Below are 18,111 nucleotides of genomic sequence, written 5' to 3'. Positions count from 1 at the left end.
AATTATTTACAACTATTACCATTAGCCATTGTGACTATTGCTAATCATCGTTTCAAAATGTTTTAATGTGAAAACCCAACATTTTGCATCAGACCAAATGAAAACACTACACTTGTGGTCCTACCACAACAGAAGCATAATTTTTGTCTGTTAGGCTATAGGCTATGCGTTTACATTAAATCAAACATCTCCGTGAAAGTGTGACGGTCACTTTAGAAATTTGCAATTATAGGCTATCAGGATAAGGCAATTTGCCGTGTACAGGTACAATGGTGGACGAGTATAAACCTCTGATCGGTCCACACAGCATAAAATGCTTGATGTTCACCGCTCAGTCTGCCGGAGACCCACCTCTCCCCTGGGCTCAGAAATACCTCAAAGACCCTCTGACCCAATTGGGATCCAGCCTGTGCATTTCTCATTCCAGCCTCCCGCATGGTCTCCACTGTCTTGGTCATGTGATTGCCTGCTGTCTGTGCAAAGCCTGCCCGGAGCAAGAGAGGAGCATCTTTCACTTGGGCGGGTACAGAGGAGATCTGCACCTGTCGGGTGGACTGTCTGCCGCCAAACAAGGACAAACCTGCTCAAGACAAGTGAGGAAGACTCCCACAACGCCAGACAGGCAGCAGGTGGTAAGTGATCTTTGTGCGTGTGTGTGATTTTTGAAATGCAATAGGCTATATGGCGTTATGTGTTGCAAGGCAGATCATCTGTGTTTACAAACATTCCGTTAAAAACTCAGTCATGCATTACAAAAGGCTACTATCAGTGCGTGTCTCCGGGCGCGGAAGGTAGCATATTCCTGTAGGGACATAAAGTGTGTGTGATTTATTAAATGGTCTATAATGACCTCATTTGAAAACCCCTTGAAAACATATCTTTTTTAAATAAATGTCTTTCCTTTTCATAGGGTGAAAGAAAAAATAAAGAAATACAGGCACTGCACAAGCATTCTGTATCTATAATGCATTTGTACATGGAAGATTCCTATACCAAATCAAATACTGCAAGAAGTACTACATGCCCTCAGAGCAAAGAAGGATGTATTGGAAACTGTGTCATTGGACTGTACTTGACCAACTATCTATCTATCTATCTATCTATCTATCTATCTATCTATCTATCTATCTATCTCTTGTATTTATCTTTGTACCTGCCTGCTTGTATCTGTCTGTCTACATAACTCAAGCAATTATGGAGATAAATAAGCATATACAGCAAACTCTCCCCCATGTGTTCTAATCCAAGTAGCCATTATACCTTATTTATTCTCCCTTTATATTATTAATATTAGAAATGTAGATGAATTAGAGAAGGGCAAGCTCTGAGTAAACTTAGATTGTAACAGAGAAACAGAAATTTTGTGTATTTGGACCCACTCTATATGCATGTATGCTATGCGCATGTTTTTTTTTTGTAGAAACAGATATATTTTGCTGTGTTTTGTCACCTTGGTTTTCCAGGTAATGGGTACACTTCGGGACCTCCAATTTGCCCTGCAGCTAAAGATTGAGGAGCTTCGCCAGAGGGACACACTAATAGATGAGTTAGAGCTGGAGTTGGATACAAAGGATGAACTTATTCGGAGACTGCAGGAAGAATTGGATCGTTACAGAGCCACTGTCCCACTCCCAGGACCCTCTGCAGCCAGTGCAGGTACATTATACAGAACATTGTGCTTTCAAATGTAATTTTCTAAAGCATCAATTGGTAGCACAAGGCTTGAACCTGACTTAAAGTGCCCTTTTTTCTGTAGTTTGCTCAACTGAAACTGAAGACAAGCAGAGAGCCAAAAGGAAAACAGTCATTTCTGAGCCCCCCATCCTGGACCCCTTGGTTTTACACAAAAGCTGTGACAAAAGCTCGGAGTAAGAGCACACATTTGTTCCCTCAGCTCCCACCTGCTCTATCTATAAAATCGGTCTCTCACATTTTCAAAGCTCACTGACCTCTTTTCCGCATGACTCAGAATCAATAAATATTTTTTATAATTTTCAAACAAGACTATGACACTGCATTCAAGGCATTTAATAACTTACCCTTAAATCGTACCTTCATGCCCTCAGGTCTCAGAGGCTGATTCAGGCAGCAATTTTGAGAAACTACTTGTTGAAGAACCTTGACGAAGGTGAAATCAAAGCCCTCATGGCCTGTATGTACCCCACCACCATCAATCAAGGCTGCTATGTCATTCAGGAGGGGACCAACGGGGCGCAGGCTTATGTTTTAGAAGGTAAATCATTCTCTTCTTACAGTCATTAGCATTAATCATACTTGAGGATATTTATTAACATTTCCTTGCGATGACTGGTGCTTAAGAACAGTCAGATATCTGTGTGTATCAGCTTTCTCACAGCTGGCTCATACTTCAATTCAATAGAAATTTGACACCACTCTCAACACACAGTGATGTGAGAATTGCATGTTTGAGCAAGAAGAGTGGAGGCACTTGTGCCATCACAACAGTGGTTGTATTTAATTGTTTTGATCAAACTTATTGCTAGGGACAATTCAGTATTCACTGGATATTTGTAGGGGCATGCCTCTACCGTCCCCACTAAATTTTACACCTTTGAATTTGATTAAAAACACTATTGTTTTTTGGCTGACTGGCAGAGAATTGGAGCAAATGTTTTCCTCCTGGGAGCAGGGAATGGCCATTTAAGATGACATAAAACACCCTGTAAACGGGGCTAATTTGAACAGAAAATGGCATGTTAACACATCCATTTTGGGTGCTACCACTTACCCTAGTAACTGCAAGAAAGAAAATAATTCCCCACTCAACCTTGTATGAAATGAGAAATAACATGAATTGGGCTGAAGAAATAATATATTATTGATATGGTTACTTATTGAGAAAAAAATGCTTGTACTTGTATCATACTAATATATCTATTTTAACTTTTGTCCTTTCATGACTGCTGAATAGGACAGAATCAGTTTTCCTTTTTTAAATACCACATTTGTGTTCAGAAAGAAATTCTTACAAACAGAGACTGGATGAAAACACACTGTTGTTCACCTTCTGGATAGGAATTAGCATCTGTAGAGGATTTAGAGTGCAGTGGCTGTCACTTAGTATGTGAGGGTTATTTTCACCCATTGAACTGATTTTAGGGGCATTTGCTAAACTCTGAAATAATGTATTATTGTTACATTATTGTAAAACTAAACACTCAGTTTGCAACAAGTGAGAACAGCAAACAGCCCTGTTTAATTCTGACCATGCTGCCGCACTGTCTCTTTCCCTCCATCTGCTGCTGTGCTCCTCTACAGGGGGAATGACAAGTGACCCACATTGATGTTTTGTGTTGAAATGTCAACTTGATACAAAATACAGGAGAAACGACGTTCTGCTTTGCCCAGGTTGCAGAGTTCATCAGTGATTAAATGTCCACAGAGTTCTTGGCTGCATTTGTAATGTGACAGGTAATGGAGAGTCCCCATTTTCCTCTTGTCATCCTAACCAGTGAGAGGTGCCGGCCTTGTTTGGCTCAAGGATGATTGCATATCTGTTGTTTAAACACTGCAGCTGAAGGTTCTTGACAGTCTCTCTACATATCCTGACACAAAAACACATGCAAGTAACAGTCCTACTGTGTACGTGTTATATTTCTTCATTGGCTGTGTGTTTATTAACAGAAGGGAGGCTGGATGTGACTAAAGACGGACTGAAGGTTCTCACAATTGAGCCAGAAGACATGTTTGGAGAGCTGGCTCTGCTCTACAACTGCACCCACACTTACTCTTTCTCAGGTAGCAAAGCACTGTGTTGGCTTCTTGGTTTTATACTTGCATGCAGATATCGCTAGAGATCTATCACACCATAACACGTGTAGAGGTTCAGTGTAATTAATTCTGATTTGATGGGGATATAAATAAGTCTTGTTTGAGTGAATATCACAAGCAGGCATATTTCTAGCAGTGGTCTTAGACAGATTGAAGACGTCTGTTGAATTTAAAATCAAAGGCCTTTTGAGATCTTAAACAACCACAGCCTCAAACAGTTTTCTCGGAGAGGTGCGGAATTTAAAACATTTTCTTCTTTACACTGGATAACCCTGCTGCCTGACTGCCACATCTCTTCCCTGCAAGGGTTAGGCTTATTTTTGTAAATGACATTTTCAGAAATAGTTTGTATTCAATTCATTCTTCTCGTGGTTGCATCATATATACATTACTGCCGAATGAATTTGTGTTATTCTTTAGAAAATACAAAGTGTACTGTCATTTCCTTCCAGCATCTGATCACAGAGTCCTGTGGGGAAACCTTCTCAGCAATCGCCTCGTGCGTCTGACCTGGTTTCACAAATAAATAGGCTGTAAAAATGGCCAGGATTAGTCTAAATAGAAAAAAATCACTTTATTTGCCTTGTTTGGTCCTAAGCATCTCATTCCTAATTTTTTTACTGCTTTCTTTATCTTGCCACCAGTCAACCTTTCTAATTTATTGTTCTTTACTATGTGTCTGCCCTCCGGTAACAATGCTCAGCTCATGTTGGCAGTCTGTTGTCCTTCCATGTTGTGTTCCATGTCCATTTCTGTCAGGCCTTCCCTTGGACCTGTTCAGGGCCCACTCTATTTATCTCCTTCCTGACCTGAAATTAGTTTTTTTTTTTTTTCATTGTTGCCATCTGCGACCATCCATAAGGCATGTGCTTGTGTGGTCTCTTTGATTGAGACAGTGATAAAGATGCAATTGAAAGACCATTAAAGTTCAGGGTGGCAAAGGATATACAGCAGGACATCTTCCATTGAGAGCAATGTTTTGCCTTTTAAAAATATCCTACACAGCATTCAGATCTAAATAAAGCCCTGAATTGCATGTCATATGGTGCTAAAGTGAAAACCGATGGGGTATATCCAAATGTGGGAATTGAGATATCACCGAAGCACCATATCATCAGATGGTGGATCTAATTAGACTGTCTAGAGGATATCTACTTCCGTTTGCAGGAAGCTTCAGTGAACCAATCAATATGGTTCATTATTAATTTATAAAACCCTCTTTCAAGCTCTATTATAAAGAAAGAGGGTAATAATAGTTTAGGATATCAGATTAGATGTATATTAAAAGTCCTTCTCTGTAAGGAAATGAAGCACTTACATTTCATTTTATTCTACATGATGAGCTTTTCTAATAGAGTCCTGGTCTGCTGTCTGCTCTTTAAGCTGTAGCTGATCCTGCATTACACATCCACATCCTTCACAAACTACATTGTCTTTGAGAGCTGTTTCAATACTGTTACTGTTTCCACCTGAGCTCCTCTTCTTCCTCTGCCTCTGTCTTTTGATCTACAGCTCTAGAGGACAGCAAGCTATGGGTTATTGACCGCAAGATCTTCCAGACCATACTTATGCAGAGTGGTCTCAACAGCCTTTCTCATTCAGTGGAGCTGCTTAGCAGGTGAACATGATACTGATACACTTCAATTGACATAGAGCAGGCCCAGAAAGCCTTTTGTATTCTACTACCTTCAAGCAAGGGCAAATGTTTCATGTCACTGTTGGTGTGAACAATAAAAACAGTATTTCTTTTAGAAATAAACGGAAACTTAAAAAAACACATCAATTTGGTATTTGTGTACCAAATACATTGCTACTAGACACCGATGGACAGCAATGGTTATATTTAATTGTTTTGATTGTTTTCAAAATTATTGCTTGGGACAATTCCGTAGTCACTGGATATTTGGAGGGGCATGTCTCTTACCGTCTCTTCTAAATTCTATGCCATTAAATTTGATTAAAAACACTCTTTTTGGTGGATTAGCAGAGAAAAAGGAGTGAATTTGGAGCTGGTTTTGTTGCTTCTGGGAGCAGGGAATGGGAGTTTCAAGATGACATAAAACATCCATTTCCAGGAAACCCTAAGGTAATTGCAAGAAAGAAAAGAATTACACACTCAACCTACCTTGTATGAAATGAGGTTAAGAAGTAATATGATTGAATTGGGATTAAAAAATAGTATTGATAAATTAAAAAATATTCATGTGATTACTTATTGAGAAATCATTTAGCTTGTATTATCATGCTTGACATATTCATTTAAAAAAATCTATTTTAAATGTTGTCCTGTCATGAATAGACTGTTGAATGGGAATCACGGTGTTCCTGTTTTAAACACCACATATGTGTTTAGATAGGATGAGCACATATGGTCTGTTGTTCAGCTTCTGGATAGAAATAAGAAAATAGAGTGCAGTGGCTACATGAGTTTTTTTTAATGCCCCTTGAAATGATTTTAGGGACATTTACTAAACTCTGAAATAATGCCTAAGCTATGTTACAATATATTGTAAAATAAACACTCAATTTGCAGCACAAAGGTTTGTTTTATTTGAAAAATAACAAGTGAGAACACCTAACAGCTCTGTATAATTCTGACCCGGCCTCTGGCATGCTGCTGCCGCTCTTTCTCTTTCCCTCCATCTGCTGCTGTGCTCCTCTACAGGGGAGAGAGTAAGAGAGACCTATATCTGCCCAAACCCGCTTTTGTATTGCTACTTTATATACAGACCAATTCTTGATATTATAATTGTAATTGTAATTATGCTAAATACCTATTTTGTATACTGCGACCACAATGCTGTATTTAGGCCTGAACAAAATATCAACACTCCTATGATATGTTTCTGAATACGGCACCCAGTAACTGTGTGAAAATGAAATCAAACCCTTTTCAAAGCTGTCATTGTGGATGTTATGTTAGCGTGTTCCTTGTACCTGTGTGTCTGCAGCGTTCCCTTCCTGCGCTCATTGCCAGAGGATGTCATCATGAAAATGTCTGATCTCATGGAGGAGGTACAGATTAAGTGCTTAAAATCTAAAGCACAGTGATGTGTAACTATCACTTGTTCTTCAAACAGAATCCAGCCAATAGATTATTTGTGGACACAGATGGAACGCATGTAAATATTGATTGTTTACAGGCAGTCCTTTTCTATTTTCAGCTTTCCCTTGCGTCGTAGCAGTTAACAAGCAGGTGTTAGGATGAAATCAGAACAAATCCTTCATTGTTACCAGCCGTCATCTTTATAACATGCTCTCCTTTCATCCTCTTTTGTTTTGATTTTCCACTGTTTGCTCCTCCATCTGCCATTTATGTTCTACAGGCACACTACGCTGAAGGTGACTACATCATACGACAAGGGACCACAGGAGATACCTTTTATATCATTAGCAAAGGCCAGGTAAAGTGTTATGCTCTCTGCCTGCTGCACAGATGAAATGAGGCTTTCAGAGAAAAAGATTTAGATTGCGGGGGACAAAATGTCAGCGCAGCTTTAGAAATTGCATTTGGATGGTGATTATTGACTTTGGCTCATTTCTATATTACTCCCAACCATTACTTCTGTCTCATTTCCTCTCTCGTTTTGGATTTGCCAGGTGAAAGTGACAGAAGAGAAACCATGTCATGAAGAGCAGATAGTCCTTTCTAAGCTCTCTGAGAGACAGTGGTTTGGAGAAAAAGCTCTGTGGGGGTAAGGAGGAAATAACACACTTTCAGATGAGGTTACGCAGAATGTTCAAGAGCGTTTATTAAAAACTGCACATGGTGGTATAAAGTGTAATTTGTGTCAGCTTGATCAATGATTTTCTTTTTTATATGTTGTGTTTGCATTTATAACATTGTGATTTTCTTATGATACTCGCTTCACTCTGTCTTTAGAGAGGATGTTCGGACTGCGAATGTGATCGCTGCTGGTGAAGTCACATGCTTGTTCATAGACAGAGAGTAAGTGGATGTTTTGTGTTAATAAAATTCACTGCATTGGAAAAAAATGATTTGGTTGCTATACTATACTCTTAAATTGAGAATTGGAGAACATTCATATGCTTCTGTGTTTCAGGACCTTTAAAGACATCATTGGCGGGTTGGTATTTGACTGCAGTCACAAGGAGCAGCCAAGCCATGACTCCAAAAGCGAGTGAGGAGCATTACAACACTATTTTTTACAACAACTACATGTGATTTGCGCCTGTAAAAGAAGATATAAGCTCACCTCTGTTTTCCTTGCGAGCAGGTCAGACAAGGATCCTGAACTCCTCTCATCTTCCAACTTAAGTGATTTCCAGATAATTTGCAGTCTAGCAGTTGGGGAGTTTGGTCACGTAGACCTGGTAAGGGTTGATCTCATAGCAGCTCACACACATTGACACAGACCCCCTGTGCCGCAGCCTCCTTGAGATTCCATGTTTCTATAATGTAATCTATTGATCTCCACGTCTGTAAGGTGCAACTGAAGAGCAACATCAAGTGTCTTTTTGCCATGAGGGTCCTTAAGAAGAAGCTTATCCTCAACAACGGTCAACAAGAGCACATCCTGAGAGAAAGGCGCATCTTGATGGAGAGTCATTGTCCATTCATAGTCAGGTGTTTGCCCTTCAACAGTTATCTAATTAGGATTGTTTTAAAGACATAATATGTGAATGATTTTTTACACTTTGCAATATTTTTATCGATCACAGGCTACATAAAACCTTCAGAGACGCTGAGTTCCTATACATTTTGACAGAAGCTTGTCTTGGTGGAGATTTATGTAGCCTACTCAATGATAAGTAAGTATTTTTGGACTAAAGAAAATTAAGATGTAAGGCTCTTTTTTTTATAGTATTCATAGTCCTACCTCTGTGTAGTCCTACCTTTGTGTGTGTGTGCGTGCGTGCGTGTGTGTGTGTGTGTGTGTGTGTGTGTGTGTGTGTGTGTGTGTGTGTGTGTGTGTGTGTTTGTAGCCAAGCTTTCATCACAATGCAATTTTAAGTCTGACAGGAGTGTGAAGTCTTACATCTGTCTACATCACACATTTGTTTTGTTGGCTGTGATGCTTAAATCAGCATTTCCACATATCGTTTCAGAGGATATTTGGATGAATGCAGCACCAGATTCTACACAGCTTGTGTTGTTGAGGCCTTGACTTTTCTTCACTGTCGAGGTGTCATCTATAGAGACGTCAAGCCTGAAAATGTTGTTCTGGATAAGCATGGTTATGCCAAATTGGTACTATAATTGGTTACAAACCTAGGTCCACATTTTGAGTAGTTAATTGAAATTTACCAAAGGCAACTGTGAATCTTCTGATATATCTGCCTTTTGTAGATTGGCTCCAGATGTCTAAAGAGGGTCAAAGTGGGCCAGAAAACCTGGACATTCTGTGGTACACTGGGATATATGGCACCTGAAATCATCTTAAACAAAGGCCATAACAAATCTGCAGACTTCTGGTCACTGGGCGTTTTTGTGTTTGACCTTCTGAGTGGTGGGTAAGTTTTACAGTTTTGTGCAGCCCTACTTTTTTTTTAGCTCATTTCTCCAGTTGTAGATTGAAGTGATGATGATAGTCTAATTTTTTCCTCTCCAGACTCCCATTTGGTGGGTCTGACCCGATGAAGATTCTTACTGCAACCATTTGCGGTATTGATCAGATTGACTTCCCAAAAACCATCAGCAAAAGTGCATCCTGTCTCATAAAGAAACTGTGCAGGTGTTGTAAATATTCCTCACGACACCCCATGAATGATAATGCGATAGCTAATGTTTTGTAGTTATTTTATGGTGCTTTTTCACACATAAGAAACATCTCTATCCACCCACCATTGTATTTCCCCTCTTCCAGCCCCAACACACACAAACAGATGAGCAGATTAATGAAATGGTGCAGGCATACTGGACACGACCTCTGCTGTGACGCCATGCCTTGAATGACACAATTTGATTATTAATTTATAGTTTATTTATTTGCATGTTCTTGTTTGCTTTCCATCACCAAGGAGCAATCCCTCAGAGAGGCTGGGCAGTCAGAGAAATGGGACCAAGGGCATTCAGAAGCACAAGTAAGACAGATTTATTATACAGAAGAACAACACTAAGACCTGTACTTAGACAAAATGTTTTTATAGGTTGTGATGCTCTGTTTTTATTCAGATGGTTTGAAGGTTTCAACTGGGACGGACTTTGTAAAGGCACATTAAACCCACCGGTTATTCCCAAAGTAAGACATGTTCAGTTAGGTTATAATTTTTTGTTTTGTGATAATCTTGTTGCAGTGAATAGATCTACTTTACCTTTTGTATTTCAGGTCAAGCACCCTTTGGACAGCAATACATGTGGTCATTACACCAAGGGCACAGTGGAGCTGTGCACAAACTGGGATGATTTCTGACAGATCAGCTGTGAACTGGACAAAGACAAACCTTCAGGTTTAGTCCTCATGAATGATTCACTGTCCGTAGTCTTACTGCCATCAGGAATAAATTATATTTTCAGGCTAATAATATTTTCCACAGTATCAGTAACCGCAGATATTGTTTGATAAATGAACCATGCTGCCTACTGTGTTGAGCTCAGACTGTTTTTGATGTAGAATGTCTATAGATTTCTAAACATTAAGAGTTCGGTGATGTATTGTTGGACTGTTGAATGTCACTCAGTAAACAAATAAGTTGCATCACAATGTCTTTTCTTTCCTCTTAAATCTGCTGTCTCTCCCTCAATATTTGGACTTGAATATTTTTTTTTGGGGGGGGGGGGGGGGGGGGGGGGGGGTAAAACAACAACATTATTTGATCTCTTCCTAAAATGCATGAATCCTACGTCAGAGCCCAGTCTCTCAGAACAGTGTCAAGCCACAGAAAGGAAGATAGATGAACACAGGAAGTAATGGGATTTTAACGTCACCATAAAGACATGTCAACCACGAATTGGTGCAGAAAATTTCTCCAGAATGCAAGAAATGAATTGCTTAATGCTTAAAATCCTCTGGAGGAGGACACCCAGACTACCCGCATATATATTTCAGCATTCAATATTTCTTCAAAATAGTGTAGAAATAGCGTAGTTTAGAAATACTTAATCTCAAGAAAAGGTCCTGAATTGCAAATAAAGAAGTAGGCCATTTATCAGCAAAATGTACTTAAAAGATTAAATGTAAAATTATTTATTATGCAGAATGGCTCCTTTCATGTTTTATTATTATACAATATTATAGTACTCTGCTTTTAATCACCAAATAGATAGAGCATTTTAATGTTGTAATTTGTCATTGTGAAGCCTATTATAGCCTATGTGGATACTTTGTATACTACTGGGTAGATCATTGGTACTTTATCATATTATATAAGCACACGCACAAAAGTACCATTTTCCCCTATGAAATGTAATGGGTTAGATGTATAAAGTAGCATAAAATCGACATATACAGTAAAATGTTGACATACTTGTACTTAAGTTAAGCAAATGTACTTTGTTACATTCCACCAATTTACACAGCTTAAGAAATTTAATTTTCCCATTTCCCATACTTTTTTGTCTTGTTCTCGTGACCCCAATGTTGTGCATCTTCACACCCCTAATCTGAGCCCTTATGTTCCACCACTTTTTAACACAAAGTGACACCTTTGCTGTTAAAGCATTCACATTTCCAACGTGTCAAATTAGTTTTTTCACACATTTTCTTCTTAAATGCATTTGTTTGCTATAATGTTGAAATGTGACATGCCAAGTAGTGGTGGAATAAAAATCACATACTTACTCTCTTTTTTAAATGATCTGTCTATAGGTGAACTTTAGGCCTTGACTGATTCAAGCACGATGCGTGATCATCAAAATGTTTTATTTTGATGATTTTGACCGGAAATATAAGTATATCGTCTCTAACTTGACGCGTGGACACATGATTTAAGTAGTAAATTTGGAGAGCAATCCAAGGAGACATTGGCGGCCTGCATTAGGTAAGTCCCGTTTGGTCTTTCTTTCTTTGTTGTTTGTTTTGTTTTCAGTCGCCTCAATTCGATACAGAAACATATCAAAACTACGACGTCTTAGGTTCCGATCTAAAAATAAGAAAGGTTGCGCTGCAGCCCGCTGAGTTTCCCGGCTACCGAGTTGCCTGCTGACTCTGGACAAAGTTGTGATGAATCAACCTGTTAACAAACTATTGCATATAAGTTTTAAAGAATTCATTGTTGCCTTCAACTGATCCAGTGGTGATACAGGCCTTGCTGAGTTAAGAAAAATTAATGAAGTGGTTCTTAAAAATCAAGTTATGTTACTTTATGAGATTTGTGCATTCAGCCTTTGCTCAACTGAAACTTTATCTTATATGGACCTCATTGTGTGTGGTAGAAATACTTGAGGCTATAGTGCAGACTTTAAGTTTTATATATATATTTTTGCAGAGTACGCCCTAATTCTTTAAAAGAACTGTGGTGCACATATGTGTAGCTTTAAACACACTGCTGTGGTGTTTGGTCCCTTATCCCAGCTGGGGATAATTATGGTTCGAGAGTGTTTCAGCCATGAACTGTCCTGAACTGTAGGTTTTCTGACATTCTTTTGTCAAACCACACTCTTATGCATGTCATCATGTGCCTGTTTTGGTTTTGTGTCTTACTTTACCTGCATGAAACCCTGTATTCTGAGTCATGCAACATGTTTGAAGTTGTCCACATGGCCAGATGCCAGCTCTGGGGAGAGCTGTAACAACACCAATTCCACCAATTAGAGATAAGATAGGAGTTAGGTGATCATTTCAGTATTTACCTACTTCTGATCAGGCATGGTGGTTATCAAGTCTGGAAACTGGCACATTCAGACTATATAGAGGGGAAAAAACAGATTTTGAGGTCAGAGAGTAATTTTTTCTTTTTTTCTTGAGCAAGACTATATTTTGTTTAGTATCTGTACTAATGCAGATATAATTGTTTGACTTATATTAGATTATAATGTAGTTTCTTAGGCAACATGTGATGCATTTTTTTCCCCTTTCTAACTTCAAACCACTATGCTAAAACAGCTAGCTAAACAATGGCTGACAGGGGTGGGGTGAGTTGTAAAACTTCTTTAAAAAGTGCTATGCATACAACTAGGGACTTTCTTGATTTTAATATTTTACAGAGTACCCTTTGCAGTCTGGGCCCACCGAGCCTGCAATCCAGGGTTACCAGCATTCCTTTGTCAGCACTGTGACCAGTACTTCCCATTCACATGTAGTTCACAGGTTGGCGTGTTTATCGGCACTCAACCTTTTCCATACTCTGTCTCCGCCAGTGGAGAGGGCAGAGAAGTGTACAGGCAGCTTGTGAGAAATTCCAGTGCACAAGAAAAAGTCTCACTATGCCAAAGAGTAAAATACAAAAGTGCTTGTTTTGCGTACTGGTGAGCACCGGCCCAGTTCAAGCACTGACTGTGATTCTGATTAGGAATATACACAAATTGACACCACACACACACCTCTTGTTTGTTAGACCTTAGGATGTACAAAGATTCTTAGTCTGTTCTTTAATTTAGTTCATTGTAGTAGTATTTATTAAGGATACTGTTAAGTAAGTTTATTCTATAGATGCATTAACATACACACATGTGCATGAGTCACCATACTAAGTCTGTTACAGTGAGAGAGAAACATTGTTCTTTTTATCACTATCTGTTTTTTAAGCATATCATAGTGTGGCATCTGTTTTTGCTTCTTTTGTCTTATTGTTACAACTTACCCCAGCATGTGTTACAACCTAGTGGGGTAGGTTGTAACAAGGGAACACATTGCATTTGACATCAACTCATGAGGTCTGTGAATTACTTGTAGAGGATTGAATTGGTGCCATTTGTACTGAACAAATGTGGGTACTTTGTATAAAAGTTTGAGAACTCTAGCTACAAAATTCAGTGAGTTATAGTTGCTGGAGCAAAAAGTGTTGCAACCATATCTAGTCTCCCCTAACACAGTGCAGTGTGGCAGCTGAGGTTTGTGTGTCCGGGCCATGCAGGACCATGCAGAGCTACAAGATTCAAACCTGACCTATGGGGTGCAGTGCCAAGAAAGCTAAATGTGGAAGATGACCCTTGCGTGGTGGTGTTTGAACCTGGTGCTGCTTAGGTACGTGAAACCAAAAACTTGAGGCTGGAGAGAAAGTGTTGCATTGTCTGGGAGTCCTGATTCTGATTGGTCTGAAGTGAATTTGAGACCACACGAGACTTGGACTGTCTTGTGGAAAGTGAAGGTGTTCTCTATGTGCAGGATGCGTGGTTGCTCATTTATTCTTCTCCTCCCTTCTTTACAAGAAAAACTTTATTGTGACCAAGTGTGTGTCTGTGTTCTTCACGCTTCATTTGGGAATCACAGCCAGAAAACACCCGTGCGTTTCGTTCTTTCTTTCTCCCGTTTCCCCCTCTCTGCCCCGGCCAGCCTCACGTGTCGTCCCCCCACCCCGTAACTCCCAATCAGACCATTCACTTCTCTGGGCACATGGAAAGTGTGCAGAGTTCATTGCTGCTGCTGGTTATGGGTACAAAATGCTGTCGCCTCTCTCTCCCTCCCCCATAAATCCTCCCCCCTCCTTGTGTCACCTCCTGTAGCTTTGTAGGTCAGGGGGATCATTCTCCACCACTGCTCTCATCACCACAGAAGCTCTGTAGGCTACTGTACTCTTCTCACTCTACATGTAATCCAGGGACTTCTTCTTCTTCCCTCAAAAGCAAAATTCCTGCATAGAATATTACTTAATCGGGGCTGTACTAGTTGACCAAATCCATATTTTAAGTTTAATTGAATAAGAAAATGCCGGAAACGGCAACCCATTACTGAAAGAATATGGACTTCTGTCGCTGGCTCCTTTTTTTTTTTTGTTTGTTTTTTTTTTGCATTTGTTTATTCAAGTAGGCTTCACCTGACTATGCTGATGAAGTTGTAGAGATATATTCTACTTATTACCGTACTAAAAGCTTATGATGAAGCTACCTTAACCCTGAAAAGGTTTCTCTCACAATACCCAAATTCTACATTTAAGCCCTGATTTGACCTAAGACTAATATTACTTATACAATTAATGTGTAAACTCTTCAGTAATTTTTCCCAGTCTTTCACCTCTCCTAGTTCACTTTATGTGAGGCTCATTGTGTTTTAGCGCACTCAGAATGCAGTATACTAGACATTTGACAGTTTAATTCATTAAAGTTATCCTTGATTAAATGCCAGATTTGTCTCTAAACCAGTTTTTGGTTTATGTGCACTCCCAATTCTACATTGCTCTCATATTTATGTTTTGTGTTTTTTTTCTTTCTGTCACACAGTGCACACTGTAACCTTGAATATCTTCTGCGCTCTCGTCGCTGTCTCTGCTTGTCAGCTGGAGTAAATGTGCACAGACATGCAGACTGCCTCAGGCTACCTGTTACACATCAGATGACTCCCTGTGAACCTGTGTTCTGTTGTTTTTTTTGTTTTTTTTTTTATGGCATTTTGTGTGCTTTCCATAGCAGGATGTCAGTATATTGCTACTTTTACATTGTTTTGTTTGTTGGATCAAACATCATTTATCCCCAAAACATCCGCTATTATTATATAATAACGTGACTCCACGTAATGTGCCCTGCTATGCAATCAGCCCCCTTGAATTTAAATTCAATTGTGAACCACTGAAACATCCAGCCTTTTCTCCCCCAGCAGGGACTGGCACAGGCTGTGAAGATGCATTTGTTTTCCTTCAGTATATTTTCACATGTGTGTGCCATTTCTTTTGTCTCATTTCTTCCAGGGAGTAAAAGCTTAGAACACAATGGTCCCTGTCTGGGCCTTGACAATAGCCATTATGAATGGGAGTGAAAACGGGGGGAGCAATGGGGAGAGACAGGAAGCTCTCATCAAAGCGCACTCAATTTTTGTGATGTTTCACATTTCATAAAGCCCTTTGTTTTCCATTTATTTACCTATTGAGAGGACTCAAGGGGATCACCAGCTGCTTTGTTGCCCCAGCAGGTGTAAAGTGGCAACTGAGTAGTTTTAATTCAGATAAACTGATGCTTAAAGTAGATTATGAATCCTCTGAGGACAAGTGCTGTATCCCTTTGCCTGTGCAGGGAAGAGAAGCAGTGCAGGAGCGGCCTGGTTAAAGAGGAGGGAGGGGTATGATATCACTCTTTATCCCCTCTCTTATTGGGTACTCTGGGGGGAGAAAGTGGGTGAGAGGTTGAGGGGTGTCCAGGGAGGGGAGGGGAGTTAAATGGATGTGGGAAAGCAGAGATTTTTATGGGTGACGTGTTTTTCAGTTTGTGTGTGGGTGAGCGCTGTCGGGAGTTTGTTTTGATGTTATAGATCAGTCTCAAGTTTCCTTTCCCCTCCCTCTTTCTCTGTCATTCATTCTGTTTTGATATGAACAATAAAGTCGCTGGCAGTGAATCAGGGGGGTGGCCCCCTCACCACCAGCCCCTCGCTACTGTATGCACCCCGTGTGTGTGTGTGTGTGTGTGTGTGTGTGTCTCGCTCTCTCGCTCTCTTTCTTTTAAATGAATGAATGAAAGAGTGGCACAACATGACTGAGAGTAACCTCGGTGCCTGTTTCTGTTAAGCCAATCATTATTACTTCCTGGTGTCTCTCCCCTACCGCCCCCCCTTCTCGCCCCATCTATACAGCTCAGACCTTTTCTTCTCTTCTCTCTCTGAGCGGTGCCAAGGCTGTGGCCCAGTGTGTTTCAGCCTTTTAACCTGACTTTTTTTTTTTTTCAGTTTTACTGTGGTGGAGAGATTGTTACATCAAACTTTACTACCAGCATAACACACCAGAGTCTCTAACCAAACTGACACTGGGTGAGCTGCATTGTGGGTAACGTAGGCACCAGATTTTGACGAGGAAGAATAAAAAAGATAACATCTCTGGTTCTGTCCATTGTGAGTTCCTCTATGTTATAAGAGTGCAATGCTAAATCTTATGTCTTTTTTATTTTCCAGTACTGATACACTGGGAATATGATCAATTATTCATTTATACAATTGTAGTGAGTTTATATAATAAATAATGCATTTAAGTCTATTATCAAGTAAATGACAAACATTCACTGGTTCCAACTTCTCAAATGTGAGGACACGGGCAGAAGCAAGCACTTTGGAGATGTAAACTTGGGCTCTGGGAAATGGTCATTTTTGTTTTTTACTTTTTTGGACATTTTACAGACCAAACAATTAATTGTTTAATTGAAAAAACAATCTGTTGTATGGCCCAACCGATGCAGGATTTTTGAGGCAGATACTGATATTTGGGAGTTTAAAAAAATCAGATATTTACCAGTTAGTAATTTTTTGAACATGACTACATGGGTGCCCGAGCCAGGCGTGCGCTCGCGCTCTCACATTAGCTTTATTGGCATGAATGTATAGCAACAATATTGCCAAAGCTATATATATATAAAGCACATAAGGACAATTAATTTCATACATTTCATTAGATAAGAAAATAAAACGGCAAAAGTTGTTTTTGTGTGTTGATACAAAAAAAAAAAAAAATATATATATATATAATCTCATTCTGTAAAAATAAATATAAAAAAAGTAAATAAATAAAACAGTAAGAGTGTGTGTGTGTGTGTGTGTGTGTGTGTGTAATAAAAATAAATCAAATTTAAATAAACTAAGTTATTGACACAGTAACGTGTGTTATAAAAATATATTAAAATGAATAGATAAAACCGTATATATGTGTGTAATATTAATGGAGGGGGGGAACTAAAGTTTATTAATTAGTTAATTGATGTAAGTATCTGTCCCTGTCAATACTGCTACAACTGTTCAAGGCAATTACAAAGAGCATCACAGCACAAGAGGTGAAAGAAAGTAACTTGCACCAGATTGAATAATGAGTGAATAAATACCCATTAAAAAACATTGTAAAAGGAACATACTGGCTCTGTGAGCCTGATTCTATCTGCTGCAGGTTTACTGTGTGGTGCCCTCTGCAGGAGATGCCGCAGGTTTTATATTGCAACACAATTAAGCTTTTGTGATGTTAATACACCATATAGCTTCACGTTTATTGGGTATTTTTTTTCTCTTGTTTATGTCCTCTTCTCTCAGTTATGCATTTCGGGGAGTGGTTACGGTCACTTCGCTCCGGCGCGGGACTCAAAGGGTCTGAATCAGAGGACTTCTGGAGTCTTCTGCCATCTCTGCCTCTGTCCTCCTTCTCCCTGTCCTCCCTGTCGCTGTCACCCTCCTCTCTGCTGGGTTTAGGAGCCCTGGCCTCTCTCACTGCGTACTGGCTGGTGACCCGTCCTCGACCCATGCGTCCTCCCTGCGATCTGCAAGCCCAGTCCGTGGCTGTGAATGTGAGTGGATCACAGCC

General features: G+C 39.6%; 2 protein-coding genes across 6 annotated transcripts in view; both read left to right on the top strand.

The window, feature by feature from the left end:
* Nucleotides 1-490: 490 nt before the first annotated feature.
* On the top strand, nucleotides 491-10,451 carry prkg1l (protein kinase cGMP-dependent 1, like). 2 transcript variants are annotated; one of them, XM_046033757.1, is made up of 20 exons: nucleotides 491-632; nucleotides 1,464-1,656; nucleotides 1,757-1,868; nucleotides 2,067-2,233; nucleotides 3,646-3,759; nucleotides 5,305-5,410; nucleotides 6,744-6,807; nucleotides 7,119-7,196; nucleotides 7,393-7,487; nucleotides 7,676-7,741; nucleotides 7,857-7,934; nucleotides 8,031-8,127; nucleotides 8,241-8,380; nucleotides 8,476-8,565; nucleotides 8,863-9,004; nucleotides 9,104-9,267; nucleotides 9,366-9,488; nucleotides 9,775-9,837; nucleotides 9,929-9,995; nucleotides 10,083-10,451. In XM_046033757.1, the coding sequence occupies exons 2-20, from the start codon at nucleotides 1,467-1,469 to the stop codon at nucleotides 10,164-10,166; spliced, it is 2,040 nt and encodes a 679-aa protein (XP_045889713.1). In that variant the 5' UTR covers nucleotides 491-632; nucleotides 1,464-1,466; the 3' UTR covers nucleotides 10,167-10,451. The 2 variants fall into 2 exon arrangements, with proteins under 2 accessions (XP_045889713.1, XP_045889712.1); XM_046033756.1 differs by lacking the exons at nucleotides 491-632; nucleotides 1,464-1,656; nucleotides 1,757-1,868; ... (1 more) ...; nucleotides 3,646-3,759; nucleotides 5,305-5,410 and adding an exon at nucleotides 5,724-5,878.
* Nucleotides 10,452-11,649: 1,198 nt separating this feature from the next.
* The window catches only part of acsl2 (acyl-CoA synthetase long chain family member 2), a 14,814-nt gene continuing 8,352 nt past the window's right edge, over nucleotides 11,650-18,111 (top strand). Inside the window, exons 1-3 of one of the 4 annotated variants that reach the window (XM_046033746.1) lie at nucleotides 15,217-15,262; nucleotides 16,503-16,583; nucleotides 17,844-18,094. In XM_046033746.1, the coding sequence (XP_045889702.1) occupies nucleotides 15,232-15,262; nucleotides 16,503-16,583; nucleotides 17,844-18,094 (363 nt within the window). In that variant the 5' untranslated portion in view covers nucleotides 15,217-15,231. Of the gene's footprint in view, nucleotides 11,734-13,734; nucleotides 13,878-15,216; nucleotides 15,263-16,502; nucleotides 16,665-17,843; nucleotides 18,095-18,111 lie in introns of those variants that run through there. The other 3 variants (XM_046033750.1, XM_046033749.1, XM_046033748.1) reach the window with 3 other exon arrangements.

This window comes from Micropterus dolomieu, linkage group LG21 (assembly GCF_021292245.1).
Source record: "Micropterus dolomieu isolate WLL.071019.BEF.003 ecotype Adirondacks linkage group LG21, ASM2129224v1, whole genome shotgun sequence".
Classification (NCBI taxonomy): Eukaryota; Metazoa; Chordata; class Actinopteri; order Centrarchiformes; family Centrarchidae; genus Micropterus; species Micropterus dolomieu.
This window is presented reverse-complemented; position numbering and strand designations above follow the sequence as displayed.

What these genes read in the sequence shown, in the direction of transcription:
- prkg1l (XM_046033757.1), top strand. Translation starts at nt 1,467, where the DNA reads ATGGGTACACTTCGGGACCTCCAATTTGCCCTGCAGCTAAAGATTGAG. An exon ending in TGTCTGATCTCATGGAGGAG is followed by an intron (nt 6,808 to 7,118) that starts GTACAGATTAAG and finishes TATGTTCTACAG; the next exon opens with GCACACTACGCTGAAGGTGA. An exon ending in TGTAGCCTACTCAATGATAA is followed by an intron (nt 8,566 to 8,862) that starts GTAAGTATTTTT and finishes ATATCGTTTCAG; the next exon opens with AGGATATTTGGATGAATGCA.